Source organism: Peromyscus maniculatus, chromosome 16, assembly GCF_049852395.1.
Source record: "Peromyscus maniculatus bairdii isolate BWxNUB_F1_BW_parent chromosome 16, HU_Pman_BW_mat_3.1, whole genome shotgun sequence".
NCBI lineage: Eukaryota > Metazoa > Chordata > Mammalia > Rodentia > Cricetidae > Peromyscus > Peromyscus maniculatus.
In genome coordinates this window covers 16,359,228-16,375,787 of record NC_134867.1, presented here as the reverse complement: position 1 = coordinate 16,375,787, position 16,560 = coordinate 16,359,228, and the positions used below count along the sequence as shown (strand labels likewise).

General features: G+C 42.4%; 1 protein-coding gene across 3 annotated transcripts in view; it reads left to right on the top strand.

The window, feature by feature from the left end:
• The first annotated feature begins 1 nt into the window (after position 1).
• The window catches only part of Tube1 (tubulin epsilon 1), a 25,906-nt gene continuing 9,347 nt past the window's right edge, over positions 2-16,560 (top strand). For all 3 annotated transcript variants that reach the window (XR_006064423.2, XM_042262057.2, XM_006984308.4), the window contains exons 1-11: positions 2-148; positions 263-336; positions 1,024-1,076; positions 3,475-3,532; positions 7,501-7,616; positions 9,207-9,328; positions 11,367-11,554; positions 11,741-11,916; positions 12,817-12,957; positions 14,404-14,544; positions 14,881-15,055. Coding sequence is in view for 2 of the 3 variants with exons in the window: in XM_042262057.2 (XP_042117991.1) it covers positions 124-148; positions 263-336; positions 1,024-1,076; positions 3,475-3,532; positions 7,501-7,616; positions 9,207-9,328; positions 11,367-11,554; positions 11,741-11,916; positions 12,817-12,957; positions 14,404-14,544; positions 14,881-15,055 (1,269 nt within the window). In the remaining variant the exon portion in view is untranslated. The remainder of the gene's footprint in view (positions 149-262; positions 337-1,023; positions 1,077-3,474; positions 3,533-7,500; positions 7,617-9,206; positions 9,329-11,366; positions 11,555-11,740; positions 11,917-12,816; positions 12,958-14,403; positions 14,545-14,880; positions 15,056-16,560) is intronic.

The window sequence follows — 16,560 nt, the reverse complement described above, 5'->3', positions numbered from 1 at the left end:
TCTTGGAGAAACCGGGGTTTTGACGACGGTGGCTACCCTTGCGGCAGCGACGTGACTTACGGCCGCCCCTCGTGAGCGCGTCCTTAGGCTCGAATGTGAAGGCGGGAGTGCGAGCGGGGCGGGATGACCCAGTCGGTGGTCGTCCAGGGTGAGCTACCCCCTCCCCAGCCCCGTCCCCCGGGTCTCCCGGGTCCCCCGCGGAGCCCCGTCACCTGGTCCCCTTCCTAATGTCCTTCTCTCTCTTCCCCGCCGCTGGCCACAGTCGGGCAGTGCGGGAACCAGATCGGCTGCTGCTTCTGGGACCTGGCGCTGAGGGAGCACGCCGCGGTCAACCAGGTACCCCGCCCGCTCGCCCTGAGCCCCCCGACCCCCTGCCTGGCACCCCGGCCTGCCAGCAGGGCAGGCAGAGTTCCCTCGAGTTTGAGTCTCTCCCCCCGGGGGCCCTGGCTGAGCTGGAACTCGCTGTGCAGACCGTGGCTGGTCTCGAACTTGCAGCCATCCTTCCGCCTTTGCTTCCCTAGAGTGGCCACGACCGTGCCCACCCCAGCTCACTTGAGCGTTTTTGTCTTTGGGCCACAAGTTGCACAGGATCTTGTAGCTTGTTTTCTTTTTAAACTCGCGTTGCTGTAAGTCACAGGCCGGAAGGCACCGGCCAAAGAGTTTGGTCCTTTGGTTTCCCTCGTTCTCAGCCGTCTTCCTTTTTTTTTTAAAGTTGTTTTTGAAAGGCAGTAGGTGCTATAGGAAGCGCTATAAAATAGATAACACATCAAACGATCGAGAATCCCAAGAAATTCTCAGTTGGTGTACCAGCTGTGCAGTCCTATGTGGCAGACTTCTCGCCGCTCTCTCAAATTTAGCCAGGAGTTCTGTTGGTATTTCACTCCTTACACGCAGTTGGAAGAACCGACCTGGGTTTCTCTTTCTACGAGCCGCACCTTGGCGTTTTCAGCCTTGTAGAATTAGTGGAATTGAAAGGACTGTAGAGACAGTAAACTCCAGTGCTGTGATTTGCTTTGTTTCTAGAAAGGAATTTATGACGATGCGCTGAGCAGCTTTTTCAGGAACGTGGATACCAGGTAAGAGGATGAGAGTCCATCTGGGCGTTGTGATTCCTTCCTGTCCTGTCAGCAGAGTGGGAGGATTCCTTGAAGGGTCACGGGAGCAGCCCCCGGCTGTGATGGTGTCGGTTTTGTCTGCCCTTCTGATTGAAAGCCTATTCTCCCGTCACATTTTCTTATCTGCCAAACAGCAGGCTTCCTTGACAGGCTTCGGTAAGGAACAAAAAAAGAACCTTTAAAGAGACCTCTCCTCCCCACGCACCCCCCCCCATTCATTTTGAAATGAACTTTCAATCAGAGAAACGTGAAGTTTTCACTGAGGGTAGCATGTGTCATGTGTTGAGTAATGGCCAATGCATGGAAGAGTATTTTGCTGATTACTTGACGTTAGAACAAGTGTTTCTTAGCCTATGGGTCGCAACCTCTCAGGGTTACATGTCAGATACCCTGCATATCAGATATGTACATTGTGATTCATAACAGCAGCAAAATCACAGATATGAAGTACCTACAAAAATAATTTTATGGTTGGGGGGTACCACACATGAGGAACTATATTAAAGGGTCACAGTATTAGGACCGTTGACAACCACTGTCTTAGAATATGCTGAAAAGAAAGAAGACAAATGTAGAAGCAGCTCACACCATGTATTTTTGTTTCATATAAGATAGATGTGTTATAATTCTTTTACCTGAAAGAGTAATTTGACATTTGAGATGTGCCCATGGGCTTTTCATGTTAAATTGTTAAGTTTACTCATTTTCAAAATGCTTTATAAAACCAACTGTGGTGGGCTTGTGCTGACCACTATAGAAATATCGGGCTTTGTGCCGATTTGGTAGAAATTTAGTTTGAATTTGTGGACTAGGTGTTGGAGCTGTTACCTTCCCAGGAAACCTGTCTGGTCTGTTTTGTTGGTGAATCCCAGAGCCTCGTGTTTCGGCTCACACTTGTTCCCACTGCTCCAGTACGGTCAGATGAGTCAAATTCACAGAAATAGGTTCAGAAGTGGGAAGTCATTGTTAGTGATGGACAGTCTGAACTCGGGCCCGATGGTCCTTTTGCACTGTCAGCACATTTTCGGGACGGACGCTCCCAAAGCTACATATTAATCAGAAGGCTGTTTGGAGACATGGTGTTGGATTAAGGACTAGGTGATTCCATAGTGGCAGGAAGAGCCGTCATTATAGGGAGGTGGCTGTCATTTAGACCAGTTCACTGATTTGAGGCCCACGATCTCCTCCCCCTCGAATACTTGTACTCCGGTTTGTCTGTGTAATATTCCTTACAGTGCTTCCCTTGCTGGTTCCACTTCCACAGCCTCTTTTGATAGCCACACCTTCGATTATTGCAACGTTGAATGGAACTAGATAGGAGACCATGACGGGACTAAGACGGGCAGAGGTCATATGTGACATGAAAACAGGAAGGAAGCTTTGGGGACCAGAGGGCATAGAATTGGGAGAGACACAACAACAAAAAAAAAAATTGAAAAATAACATAATGAACCCAAATTCTTTGCAAGTTAATAAATAAATTTATTTCATAGTTGACTCTTAAGATTGAGTTTTCTTTCTTAAGAAGGTTGTCATGTAATTCTCTGAAAGCTTTCGGATTTCCTCAGCCTGGAGTGTGGAGAGGAGGGAAAGGCATGGGCGTGCGTCTGGCTCTTCCCTCTGTGCTGTCAGTACAGCCTCTGGCCCCCAGGTTTGGTACCCAAAACTCCTTGTGAAAACTCCTGCCACATCTTTGTGGGCACCTGCCTGCCAGTCCTCTTTAGTAGCATGGTAGAAATCCGCCGGTAGTAGAGGCTGCATGAAAAACCAGATGGTAAACACTTGGACGCTGGCCAGAGCGTAAGGTCTTGTTGCAGGTCCTCGTCTGCCTTCAGGGATAACAGGCCCATAAACGAATGGGGATGGCTGTATTTAAACAAAATTCTGTCTCGCAAAACAGACCGGTACTTGGAGTTGGCCTGGGTATTACAGTCCGTTTACTGCTGGCCTGTAGTCACTGTTTACTCAGCTCCTCATCTCGTCTCTGCCTTGTGAACTATATTGACCTGTATTCTATGCTTATCCATAGGTTGTAGTATTTTCACTAAAATTCTAGAAATGGCCTGAGTGGTGTGTAATGCTTGTATCAGTTTACGTGTCTGGCTACAGCAGAAAACCTAATTAACAGTAGCTTACACAAGAAAGATACTCACTTCTCTCACAAAACTGGAAACGCCTCAAGAGCAGACACTAGGACTGGCTCAGCAGGTCAGGGTGCCTGCTGCCGAGCTGGCACTGGAGTTTGATTCCTTGGACCAGTGGTGATAGGAGGGCAGAGCTGCCTTGGTGTGGAAATGAAAGTGAACACTACCGGCCCTGGGAAATCTTGTGACCCTTTCTCAATTTCTTTGTGTTTCAGAGTGGCTGGTGATGGCAGCAGTATTTCCAAAGGAAGAATATCTTCTTTAAAAGCACGAGTAAGATACATATTCTGGGATTCTTGCTTTGTAACATGGCAGTAAAATTTGAGTTTGTTGTTTCTCTGCAAGTTTGTTTTTCCCTTCTGGTTGTTGGTGAGTAGTCTTTGACTATAAGAAAAAGAAAGGTTAGCCAGGACGTGGTGGTGCACGCCTTTAATCCCAGCACTCAGGAGGCAGGGGCAGGCCAATCTCTGTGAGTTTGAGGCCAGCATGGTCTACAGAATGGGTTCTAGGACAGCCAGGGCTACAAAGATAAACCCTGTCTCAAAAAAAACAAAACAACAACAAAACCACACAAAGGAAAAGAAAGGCAGTGTAAGTGGTGTGTAAGGAAGTGAGGTGCTAGGGTCAGACGTGGTGTTCAAGGTTGAGAGACCATCGAGCAGCAGGGTGGCACCTGAAGAATCTCTCTGTGAGCTCTGATATCCCTGGGAAGCAGAACTGAAGGGAGAGATCATGTGCATGCAAGTTAGCACAGTTGATGAACGCAGTGAGCAGTGGAGGAAGCCAGGCACCAAGTCACACCAGACACATAACACCACCAGTTCCTGCGGAGGAAATGGAAGTGCTTTCTCAGTGACAGTCAGACTATGGGAATATGCTCCTTTATCCTTGCCTAGTATGGCTCCCTTACCTTCCATCTGCTCATCGATACAGTGGGAAGATGAGCTGAGTTATGTGGGCAGAGAGCTGGCATCCCAAACTTTAGAGACATCTCCTGGACTACTAATTACTGTAGTGTCTTAGGCTAACAGGCACACAGAATGTTGTGAATCCTGTATTCTGGTTACTGTTACGTAGCTCTGGAAACGAATACAGACTTTTGTATTCCTGGAACAGTTTTGACTGCAGACTGGGGATGCCTAAGCAAAGAATCAAAAATACTCTGAACATTTAGTTAAATCTCAAAGGAAGAAGAAACTAGGGGCTTGATGTGTCTAAAGAAAGCTCAGAAGAGCTACGTAAGTTACTAGGACAGGGATGATCCTGTCAGATCTCCCTTTAGCTGTGGCCCAAATTATAGCAAATGCACTGCCTGCTGTTTCCATTGGCAGCCAGCCAGCACGGCCGTCAGGTGGTGTGGCTTACTCAGCTGTAAACGTCCATGCACCATACAAGTGTGGTTATACATTTTGTAACCCTACATACAATTTGTGTGTTCAGTCAAGATTGTCTTGTTGGTGCAATGTCTGCATTTAAGGTAAAAATTGCATATTGCTCAACATATCCTTGAAAATCCCTAAAATTAATCAGTACACACCCCTGTATAGTCTGGTTTATGTTTAAAAGGAAAAAAAAAAAAACAACTGGAGCGCGTTCGTAAAACCTAGTTGTCGGGACTGCAGAGTTGGCCGGCGTCAGCAATGCTTGCTGCCCTTGCAGAAGACAAGAGCACAGACCTAGTTCTGGCAGTTAGCAGCTGCCCCCAGCTGCAGCCTCGGGGACTCCAACACCCCCGGCCTCCTAGGACACCCGCAGTCATGTATATACTCACACATACACACACAATCATAAAACATCTGTGTAACAGTTCTGGCTTTCCTGGAATTCACTCTGTAGCCCTGGCTGGCCTCGAACTCAGAGATCCGCCTGCCTCTGCCTCCTGAGTGCTAGGATTAAAGGCGTGTGCTACTACCACCCAGCACTAATAAATCCTAAAAAAAAAAAAATAAAAAAAAAATAAAAAAATAAACAAGAAAACAGAAAAGGAAAGAAAAACAGTTACATGGGGCTGAAGAGATGGCTTCAAGGTTAAGAGCACTGTGCTCTTCCAGAGGACCCAGAATTTGACTCCTAAGGATCTACATAGCAGCTCTGTTACAGGGGAGTCAATGCCCTGTTCTGGCCTCCGTAGGAACTAGGCATGAACATGATGCACAGATACGATACATGGAGGCAAAACACTCATACACAAAAGTAAAAGTAATAAATTAAAAAAATCTTCCAGTACTCTGCTTCAGTCTCCTGAGTGCTGAGATTACAGCCATGTGTCACCATGCCCAACATCTTTGAAAAAAAATATTAGATAGTTACAGTCTTTAGAACATACGGAGTTATATGTCCAGTGTGTATCTTTTGTCTTTGGGTTCCCATTGCTGTGATAAAGCACCATGACCAGGGTTTGTTTCACTTACATATTCACATCATGGTTCATCATCGAAGAAAGTCGGGGCAGGAACTCAAGGTAGGAACCCGGAAGCAGAAGCTGCTCACTGGCTTGCTTCTCCTGACCGGCTCAGCCTGTTTTCTTACGTCCAGGACCACCTGCCCCCGGGTGGCACCACCCACGGTGTAGCAGGCCTTCCCAGTCTATGAAGACATTTCTCAGTTATGACTGGTTCCCTCTTTTCGTAGGTGTCTACGTTTGTGTCAAGTTGACAAAGACAAGCAGTACAATCTTAAAATAAGCAGAATTATACAAAGCCGCAATTGATATGTGTGTAAATGTCACTCCATTGTAGCTAGCACTCTGCAGATGCCAAACTTGCATAGCGTTTGGTGGGTAAGAGTCTGCCTCTGGGCAGTCGAGGTTTGGGTCTCAGCTCTACCATTTACCAGTACTTATACCAATTATCAGACTTTTCTAGACGACAGTTTCCTCGTGTGTGAAATGAAAATGACGGTGCTGTACATAGCATTGTGCGGTTAGGTCAGTAAAGTGTTTAAAAAATGGCATGGACTAGGCTGGAGCAAAAGGATGTGCTATTTCAGACCATGAATTTTAAATAAGTAGGCCCAAACACAGAGGACCATTAGAATCAACACATTTTTGCCAGTGAGAAGGAAGTTTGTTTTCCCTCTATTGTAATCATGCTTTGGGGTTTGACAAATTCTTTGAGCATTTTCCCTGCATAAAGGTACCAGATACTTGAAGCAGAAGATGGTTGACACATACGGTGGATGAGGCAAAACTTAATAGCCCAGTTCAGTCAGTGTTTGAAGCATTGGTTGTGACATGTGGTTAGGATTTATCGTAGAAAAGAATTGGACCATTTCTATTGACTAATGGCAGCTTCAGGCATTGCAGTTCAGTGTATCCCATCAATTTGCTGAGCTGTAATAGTTTCTCTAGGATTCAGAAAGATGTTGTGAATCAGACCACCAGCAGACCAACTAGTGATTATGACTCTGTGTGTGTTAAGTGTTTGCCTTTGGAAAGTTTTGAAACTTCTCATCAACTCCAGTCTAGAATGGATTTGTTGTTGCTGCCTAGGATAAGAGAGGACATTAGTTCAAAACCATTTGTTTTCATTTTGAGCAGCTCATGAGGTACACAGTATTCAAGCTTATTTACATTCCAGTTTGTTTTTAATGCTGAATGGCCATTGCATGGTCCACATTAAATCTTGGGAAAGTAAAGAAGAAAACTAAGAGGAGGGAGCCAATTCCTATTGGCAAACCGTTCCTGCTCACATTTGCTGTATCTCTTCTCTTTTATATTCTTATTTCTTAGTGTAGGTTATCTCCCCTGTCCGTGTAGTCAGAGTTAATGAATTTGACTGCGTTACTTGAATGAAGGCCTTGTCCTCTCTAACACCTGTCCAGTGCCTTGGCTTTAGAAGCTAACTCACTTGAACTGGACATTTCTAGCTATAATTGTTCCATTTTCATTCCTAGTGAGCAAATGCATTAATACATCCTAATTTATTGAAATTTTTTTTCTGGTCAGGACTGCCTTCTAGATTTCTAAGACCCTGTTAGAAATCCTTCAATTGAGAGGACTATTGGGTTCCTTTGTCCCTTACTGGCCCCTATGGAGTAGAATTAAGAGTTTAGAATCTACTTTTTAATTCCATCTTATTGAGTTGTATAAAATTATCTTTTTAATTCTAACACTAGATTACATAAAGAAAAAATTTAATTAACCTTAAATTGTGAAAAAGAACAATATAACTTACAGCTCATGGATTCTTGAATTTATAAATTACCAGAGACAAGATGTTAAATTTAGCTTCTCTTTCCAGGCCGTTTTGATTGACATGGAAGAAGGAGTAGTGAATGAAATTCTCCAAGGACCCCTGAGAGATGTGTTTGATAGCAAGCAGCTCATCACGGATATTTCTGGCTCGGGAAATAATTGGTGAGAACATACTGAATGTCATTCGAAGAAGTTGAGTCTTCACTGCCTTATCCTAACAGGTTCTGCTGAAGCGAAGGCAAAGTGCAGTTACCACACACGAGCATCAGCCTTTCTGCTCACTTTTAGTAATTAATTAATTAATTAATTAATTAATTGATGATGATGCCTTATGATGCTTGATTCTTCAATTTCTTCTGTTTGTCTAATCAGTAGAATTAACAGAAAGATCTAAGTCAAACCAGCATCCTCCTATCCAAGCTGGCACAAACTGTCTTAAATATATAGTCTCTTTAATGGGGAAAAACACCCTCAACAGTTAAAGAATTCACACTGATTTGTTGTTGTTCTTACTTAAAAGTTAAGTCTCTGCACATTGTTAGTTCAGAGTATAGTTTCATAAAAACGTGAGTTTGCATTCCATGTGTCAGGAGACCAGGGACAGCCAGTTGCTTGAGAAATGAGCCTACCTGACCACCCGCCTAGCCTTTCTCTGGTTGCATTGAACTTGTTATGTAATCTTTGTATTATACTAAGCTGCATGTAATGGGGAATGTAAGTCCCTCCCCGAGGACCTCTAACTGCCAGGTTCCACCCACAGAATACTCTAACTGCCCTAACTGCTGGACCCTACCCCAACCCTGCAGAGCAAAAAGCCCAACCTCTGGACATGAAATCCCACCAATCTCCCCGCTGGAAAGCTCCACCGGGAAAAGCTCCACCCCCTTCCCAAGAAGCTCTGTATAAGCCCTCTTATCCTGTTCAGTTTGCTGCTGTTTTTTACTCCATCCTCCTGGTTTTTTCCCTCCCAATAAATGTCTTGTGTGAGGTTTGTTGTGCAATGTGACTTCCAGCTGCCAGGATACCTTTCCATCCGAGCTGCAATGCTTACTGGGAGATCATTTTTATTTTGTGTTGTAACATAGTGGTACTCCGAGATTTGATTAGTGAAGACAACTTAGACTTTTCACTATCATTTTCAGCCATTTGCCATTTCATCTGTTAATGTGATGTGACCAGTTTTTCCTATTTTAAACTAGATTGTGTAATCCAGGAAATATAGTAGCAAGAAATGACAGTGTAGTGTTTCAAGGTCCTGGAAGTGATCCTGTTTGCAAAACCTTTAATCACAAGTTAAAGATAAAGCTGTTGACAGCTTTATAGAAAATCCAAGCTAAGAGAATTCTAAGTTGGAGTTTGCTCATGTTTACAAATTAGTTTGAAATGTTTCATTTTGTTATCTGTTAACCTCATTCTGCTTTTTAATATGTAAATTCACTGCAGTTCAGAGTTTGGTTAAATAAAAATTTAAAAAAAATTATAACTGAATTCTTATTTTTTTATAATTTATCTGGAGAAAATTTAAAAATAAAATTAGAAAACAATTGTTAAGGCTCATTGCTTGCTTATAAGGCTATTTAAGAATTATTGGTATATAATCTATAATAAATAGGATTTATTACATGGAAGAATAGTTTCTTAGTACAATTTGATTTGTTTTCCCATTTTTCTTCAATCCTTATTTAGAGTAGAAATAATAAAATCGTAAAGTATTAAATCAAGGATTTTTTGAATCTGTGTTCTTATTTTCAGGGCTGTGGGTCACAGAGTGTTTGGAAGTCTTTACCGGGAACAGATTTTGGAGAAACTCCGGAAGTCTGCAGAGCACTGTGACTGCCTGCAGTGCTTCTTCATCATACACTCCATGGGGGGAGGTGAGCCCCGTGCCTGTAGTGAAGTCACGTGCCGGCGGGAATTCAGTTTGCAAGCCTGATGCCTGCTGAGGTAGCCAGCTTGTCCAACCTCTTCACGTCGAGACACAGTGTCGACCACAGGGTTCCTGCTCAAGGACCATGCATACAAAACAACCTCATGATGTCTCATGCATTATGTGGGGCCACATTCACGGCTAGCCTAGGGTACAAATGACCCTTGATGTAGGTGGGATATGCCTGATGCATGTATGCTGCAGTGTTTGTACATTTCAGCTTTTCATCTTAAAAGTTTGTGAAGCTGGGCCTGAGATAGCTTAGTGGGTAAAATACAATACAAACATAAGGACCTGAGTTTGAGCCTCAACCTACATAAAAAGCTGGCTGTGTTGGCACGTGCTTGTAATTCCAGAACTAGGGAGAAATAGACCGATGGGCCCTGGCGCTCACGGAACAACCATCTCCAGGCCAGTGGGAGACTCTGTCTCAAGCAGAACTGGATGGCACTGGAATAATGCCTGACATTGTCGTTTGGCCTCCATGTGCACACACACATGCAGTGCGTGAGCAGACACAGAAAGGAGCATGGGCACACATATAAAATTGTGAGACTCACTATTAACCAATTCTTCTTTAATTTTGAATGTTTTCTTTCACTTTTAGATTCTCTTGGAATATTTCAGCCACATTCCAGTAGGAATGCACTTTTGAGAAATGATTGTTTCTTTATCCCAAGTGGAGTTGAGCTTTCTGGCATGTTCTTACATGACTTGCCATTATGAGGATACTAATACTCCATTAACCACCTTCAAACCTTCCCACACCTCCCTCCACTAAGAAAACTGAAGTGTTCTATTAACCACCTTCAAACCTTCCCACACGTCCCTCCACTAAGAAAACTGAAGTGTAAAAGAAATGATTTCAGTCAGTTCCTTAAAAATCACTCATTTCATGGTACTTAATTGCTGAGCTTGAAGTGTGATCTACATTGCGTTGTTTACCCAGATGAGTCTGTAATTTGGAATGGAAGTCTTTTGCTCTCCTGTTCATAAAACAGAAACACGATAATGTGCTAATTTTAAAATGGTAATATTAACAAAGTTTGAAAGAAAAAATTATCATACTTTTCTTCCTAAAACTGAGATTAAGATTCTACATTCTGGGGTTTTCAAGATCACATTATATACAAAGTTCCCAGTGAAGAACTGGGTAATAGAGTTACAGAAACACATGAATAAAGGTTTCATGTCTTAGATTAATGGGTTTATGTTGGCTGCATGTAGCCCATGGCCCACCTGATGGACATACCTGGGAGCTTTGGCTCCACATTTTAACCACAATAAATTTTATTTATATAATTTTTGTGTAACAACATAGCATATGTACACGGTAAAACATAATTCAGAATACTGCTTATCTGTACTACATTTGGCACATTGCTACTTTCTCCTGTTTCAACTTAAAAACACTCCTACCAACTTCATTGCTAGTTACTAGAACTAAGTTATAGGACCTACTTTTTAAGTCCTTAAAATTTTCTGAATTTGTATGAATATGACTTTAAATGTCAAGGTTATTAATGAGATCTCCAGAGTTTCTGCTTTTAAATAAGTCAATGATAACATGTGTGGAAACTTTGTAAACAAAGTGGACATATCTTATTTTTTTGTTCGAAGTTGCTTGATGACTTGGTAGTTTTCTGTGTCATTGAGACAACAACACATCTTGAGACCAAAGCTGTCAAAATAGGTTTGGTGTGGTTTTTAAGTTGTTTACTATCAGGAATACTGGATGCTATCTTAGTTGAATTTTCCATATTCAGTTTATTTGTTATCTGATGACTTAAATACAAAAAAAAGGTTAGAGAAAGCCATCCCAGACTTGTGCTCAGAGCCTGATGGAATTCTCACCTTGAACCCTGACAGCCTGCCTGTGCTCTCGCTGAGTTGAAAATTATGCCTACGACTAAAGCATTGTGGGCTCTTCGGGGTTACACTTCGAACCGTTTGTCTTGTTTTCTTCTTCAAATTCTAACTCTCAGGAACGGGGTCTGGACTTGGCACCTTTCTGTTAAAGGTGCTTGAAGATGAGTTCCCAGAAGTGTACAGATTCGTGACGGCCGTTTTCCCTTCCAGCGAGGATGATGTCATCACCTCACCTTACAACAGCATGCTGGCCATGAAGGAGCTGAATGAGCACGCAGACTGTGTGTTGCCCATTGACAACCAAGTAAGAAATGGTACTGGACTTCACAGACATAGTCTATAGACATTTACTTCTGTGTTGTGTGCCTTCGTGTTCAGTATTCTCCATCTAAGAGAAAGACTAAGTTTGAATTGTTTTTCTTTTCTTGTCTAGTAAAAGTCATCTAAGTCATTCATTAATAGTTTCTCACCCAATATTTTTCTTCTCAAGTCTTTATTTGACATCATTAGCAAAATTGATCTTGTGGTAAATTCTGGAAAGTTGAGTACAGCTGTGAAGCCTAAGAGTCTAGTTACTTCAAATGTGGGGGCTGTTAAAAAGCGCCACACGAAGCCTTTTGATGCAATGAACAACATTGTGGCCAATCTGCTCCTCAGCCTGACAAGGTAACCCTCCCAGGACGCTGGCATAGTCACTGTGCCTTTGTGATGTTTACATTTAGGTGTCTTATTCCTTTGTTTGATTTGGGGACACTGTTAAATCCAGCCCTGGAACGTGTTGAAACAAGCACTGAACCACTGAGCTACAGGCCCAGCCCAGTCACGTTTATTTAGTTGTTCTAAGTTGTAGGAGCTTCTTTTATTATTTTTGTCCAGATTTGTCTGACGCTTTTTTATTAGTTCTTTGAGAATTTCTTATAACATGATTTGGTCATACTTAACCTCCTCCTCCCCAACTTTGTGTCTGTTTTTTGTTCCTATCAAGGACAATTTGTGCTGCCCAAATACTCATTTTGTGTGGGATTGTCATGTGCTGGAGTGGTTAGCCAGCATTTTTCCAAGTATGTTATTGGGACACTGGTGGGAGTTCCATGATAAGCAGTCTCATGGTAGACATGCTGCCACTGCTGTGAACCAACTAATCTATACATCTTTGTCTTGGATCAAAAACGTTTCCATGACTTGGGTCTCACGTTTCTCAAGCATTTAAGATTATGATTATGATTTTATGACTGAGTGTATTAACCAGACCCTTAATAAATTTAATAAAATTTCCACAATAAGTAATTGACCTATATATGTTTAACTCGATATAAAGTCTATTTTAAAGATACTTTTACATGTATAACGAACAAGCATAATAGATGTTGTTTGCACATTAGAAATCTAGAGATAAGAATTGCTAGGCATTGTTGTATCTTAATTAGCCTTCTACATGACTATTAATGATAGTAAATTTCAGTGATTCACAAACATCCATTCTGCTCTGCTCAGTGTAACAAAGAATCTGAGAAAATAACCTGCTGAATGAAAATGTTTCTCATTGTTCTGATGTTGACCTTTTAGCTCTGCAAGATTTGAGGGATCCCTTAATATGGACTTGAATGAGATCAGCATGAACTTGGTTCCTTTCCCTCAACTTCATTATCTTGTCTCAAGCCTTACACCTCTGTACACACTGGCAGATGTTAACATTCCCCCTCGAAGGTAAGGCAGAACTATTTTATTTTAAAAAGATACTTGTCGCTAATATGGTGATTATGAGCTTGAAAAGCTCACACTGGCATTCACTATTGAAAGAAAAAGGTTCTTCCAGACTCAAGACTGTAAATGAGAGAGGAGAAATTAAAGACACTTTTATTACTATCTTATATTTTTAAATTTTTATTTTGTGTGTGCTATGATGTGTTTGAAGAGCAGAGAACACTGTGTGGGATTCAGTTCTCTCCATCATGGGGGTCCCAGGAATTGAACCCAGGTTGCCAGGCTTAATAGCAAACACCTTAATCTACTGGGCCATCTTGTGAGCCCAGAGGGTTTTGTTCTTGTTGTTTTAAGATTTTTTTTTTAATTGAGTGTGTGTTGTAGGTGTGTATGTGAGTGTCAGGACAGGTGCCTACAGAGGCCAGTGGCAACGGATCCCCCTGAGGTGTGTGGTAAGCTGTTCTGTGTGGGTGCTGGGATTGAACTCAGACCCTCTGCAGAATAATAAATGCTCCTCACCACAGAGCCATCTCTCTAGCCCTCAAAAATTCTTTTTTTACAGTTAAATTTTGGTAAGGTAACAATTCTGTACTTCAAGAATATTACAAGTGATGTTAGTAAACTTTATTTAAGCAACTAGCAAATGGCCAGTTGTGCCAGCCAGTGACTAGGACCCTTATCTGCCAGGGATCCTGTAATGATCCCAACAGGGAAGCGGGGTGTGGTGCATTGATGGTGATCAATGATTGCTCGCTCACTGGGTCATCAGCACTTACCGTGTTTAAGAAGAGTGAGCACTTTCAGAGTGGACACACCAAATGGAAATTAGTAGGAAATTTTTTCCCCCATTTTTTGAGACAGGATTTCTCTTTATGGCCCTGGCTGTCCTAGAACTTTCTCTGTAGACCAGGCTGGCCTCAAACTCAGAGATCCACCTGCCTCTGCCTCCTGAGTGCTGGGATTAAAGCATACACCACCACACCCAGCAGTAGTAAACTATAATGTAGTGGGATTTTTATATCTAAAGTTAATCTTATATTTCTAAGTACAGCATAATGAAAAAGGAACATGTTTGACTTGTCCTCTAACTTAAATATTTCAAAGTCAGTGAAATATTCTGTAATCTGCTTGGTATATTTTGATAAAAATAATACTTGTATCAACATTTTAATTTAATCATGACAGTTTGTGGTGGCTGATTTTTCATTAAAGTGTTTTAGTAAAAATCCACAAGGACCTTTTAAAATGCTATACTAACTTGTCATGGTGTCCTTTTCTGTTGTCAAGGGTTTAATGGGGTTTTTTGTTTTGGTTTTGGTTCTGGTTTTCTCTATCTGCTCTCCTACAGCTAATCCAGAGGCTGTCATACCAGTGTATATTTTCATTTTATGATTATGTTTAGAAGAAAGAGATACATTTTGTGTAAACAGTGGTACTTTCCTGTTGTAGATTGGACCAGATGTTTTCAGATGCCTTTAGTAAAGATCACCAACTCATTCAAGCAGACCCCAGACATAGTCTCTACCTTGCCTGTGCCCTCATCGTTAGAGGAAACGTACAGATTTCAGACCTTCGCAGAAATATTGAAAGGTTTGGTTTTTATTTTTAAGATAATTCATGTGTACGGTTTGGGACAGTACAGTGCATAGTAGTTAAGAAAGCCTTTGTCCAGTTATAGTAAAATGTGACCTTAGGTAAGTGGCTCCTTAAGTACAAAGCCTTATTTTTGTAAGCACTAACTGAAGTATAAGGTGCTTCATCATACTGTCACAGGATACTGCCAGTTTAAAGACAGGTGGCAGATTCCAAACAACACAGTTAGAACCATGCTTCTGCTGGTGTCCTTGTACTGCTGATGTGGACTGAGCTGCTGTAATGTGACATTTTTAGTACCTTAGTTCTTACCTTAGCGTTTTTGTATCTCAGATTAAAACCTGCTCTGCAATTTGTCTCCTGGAATCAAGAAGGCTGGAAGACTAGCCTGTGTTCAGTACCCCCCGTGGGTCACTCCCATTCATTATTAGCTTTAGCAAACAACACCTGTGTGAAGCCTACTTTCATGGAACTGAGAGAAAGGTTCATGAGGCTCTACAAGAAAAAGGTAACTGCACTTCCTTTGGCTAAGAGGTACTGGAAATCAGGGCTAACGTTGTCCAGCATATTTGTTACACTAGTTGTAACCAAAGAGAAGTTCACCTGTGCTACTTTAAATCTAAATGAGAAATTCCATGAATTCAAAGGATTTAGGCAATACACTAATTGTGTTTAAAAGAAATCATTTATTCTTCGACAGTTTCACAAATGTGTCTAATGTATTCTGATTATATTCTTCCCACACTGCCCCCCCCACTCCCTTTGTACCGCTTCTTCCCAACAAGTCCCCCTGGTTTCATTTCTTTCCTAGTGACTCACTGCGTTATTGGGGTTGCTTGCATGAGCACGAGTGTGGAGTTTCACTGATGCACGGGCAATTTACCAGTGGCTGCATCACTGAGCAAGAATGACTCGCCCCTCCCCAGCAAACATTAACTGCTAGTAGCTCTGCATGAGGGGTGGGGCCTCATTGGCCCCTCCCCAATCCATGTTACCCTGTTGGCAGGTGTAATTTTATGCAGATCTTGTGCAGGTAGCCACAGCTCCCATGAGTTCATGAGCACAGTGGCCATGCCATGTCCAGAACACGAGCTCACATCACTCCCTCCATATTCTGGCTCTTACAGGCTTTCTGCACTATCTTCTACTGTGTGCCCTGAGCCACTGTGAGGCCAAGGCTTAAGAGGAGGGATTCTATAGATGTCCCATTTATAGCTAAGTTCTCAATAGTTAATTATTCTCTGCATTTTGACTAGTTAGTCTCTGTATTGTCCACTGGAAGGGGGGAAAAAAGCCTTTGTGACCAACGTTGAGAGCGGCACTATTCTATGGATAGAAATACAAATGGACAGTTTTACAACATGTCCACTTAGCAGAACAATGGCAAAAGATTGTCCCTTACGTCCTAGGACCTCCTGAGTTGTGGGCTTTGGCCTGGGTTACAGCTCCAATGAAGGGAGCCTCAAATCCAATCAGAAATCGGTTGATTACCCCCATGTCAGTCATGCCACTCGTGTGCTTGTGGACACATCTTTAGGCACAATATTTCTTTGACCTAAGTTCCTGCTTCCAGTTTAGAGCTTAATGCTCTATATGTGTGGGGGTTTTTCTTAATTTATTTAATCTTTTGCTGTTTCCTACATACATAGCACCTACTTGGTCATATTTCCCCGTTATCCTCTCTTACTCCCCTCCAGCTGAACCCCATCCTTCTGTCTTCTTACTGCCTTCCTGTCTTTGTGTGTGTGTGTGTGTGTGTGTGTGTGTGTGTGTGTGTGTGTGTGTGTGTTCCCCCACTGTAATTAGTTAGGGTCCTTGAATGAGCATGGGAGGGGCTTTAACTTAAGCAAGACTACTTACAAGTGGGTTTACCACTGAGGACTGCCTCACCCCTTCCCCCGAAACCCTTAACTGCATGTAGCTCCCGGGAGGGATGGGTGAGGGACCTATAATTCTAACAGTATTTGCTCTACAGGGTAGCTGTGTGTCGTAGATTTCCCGAGATGGTAACGT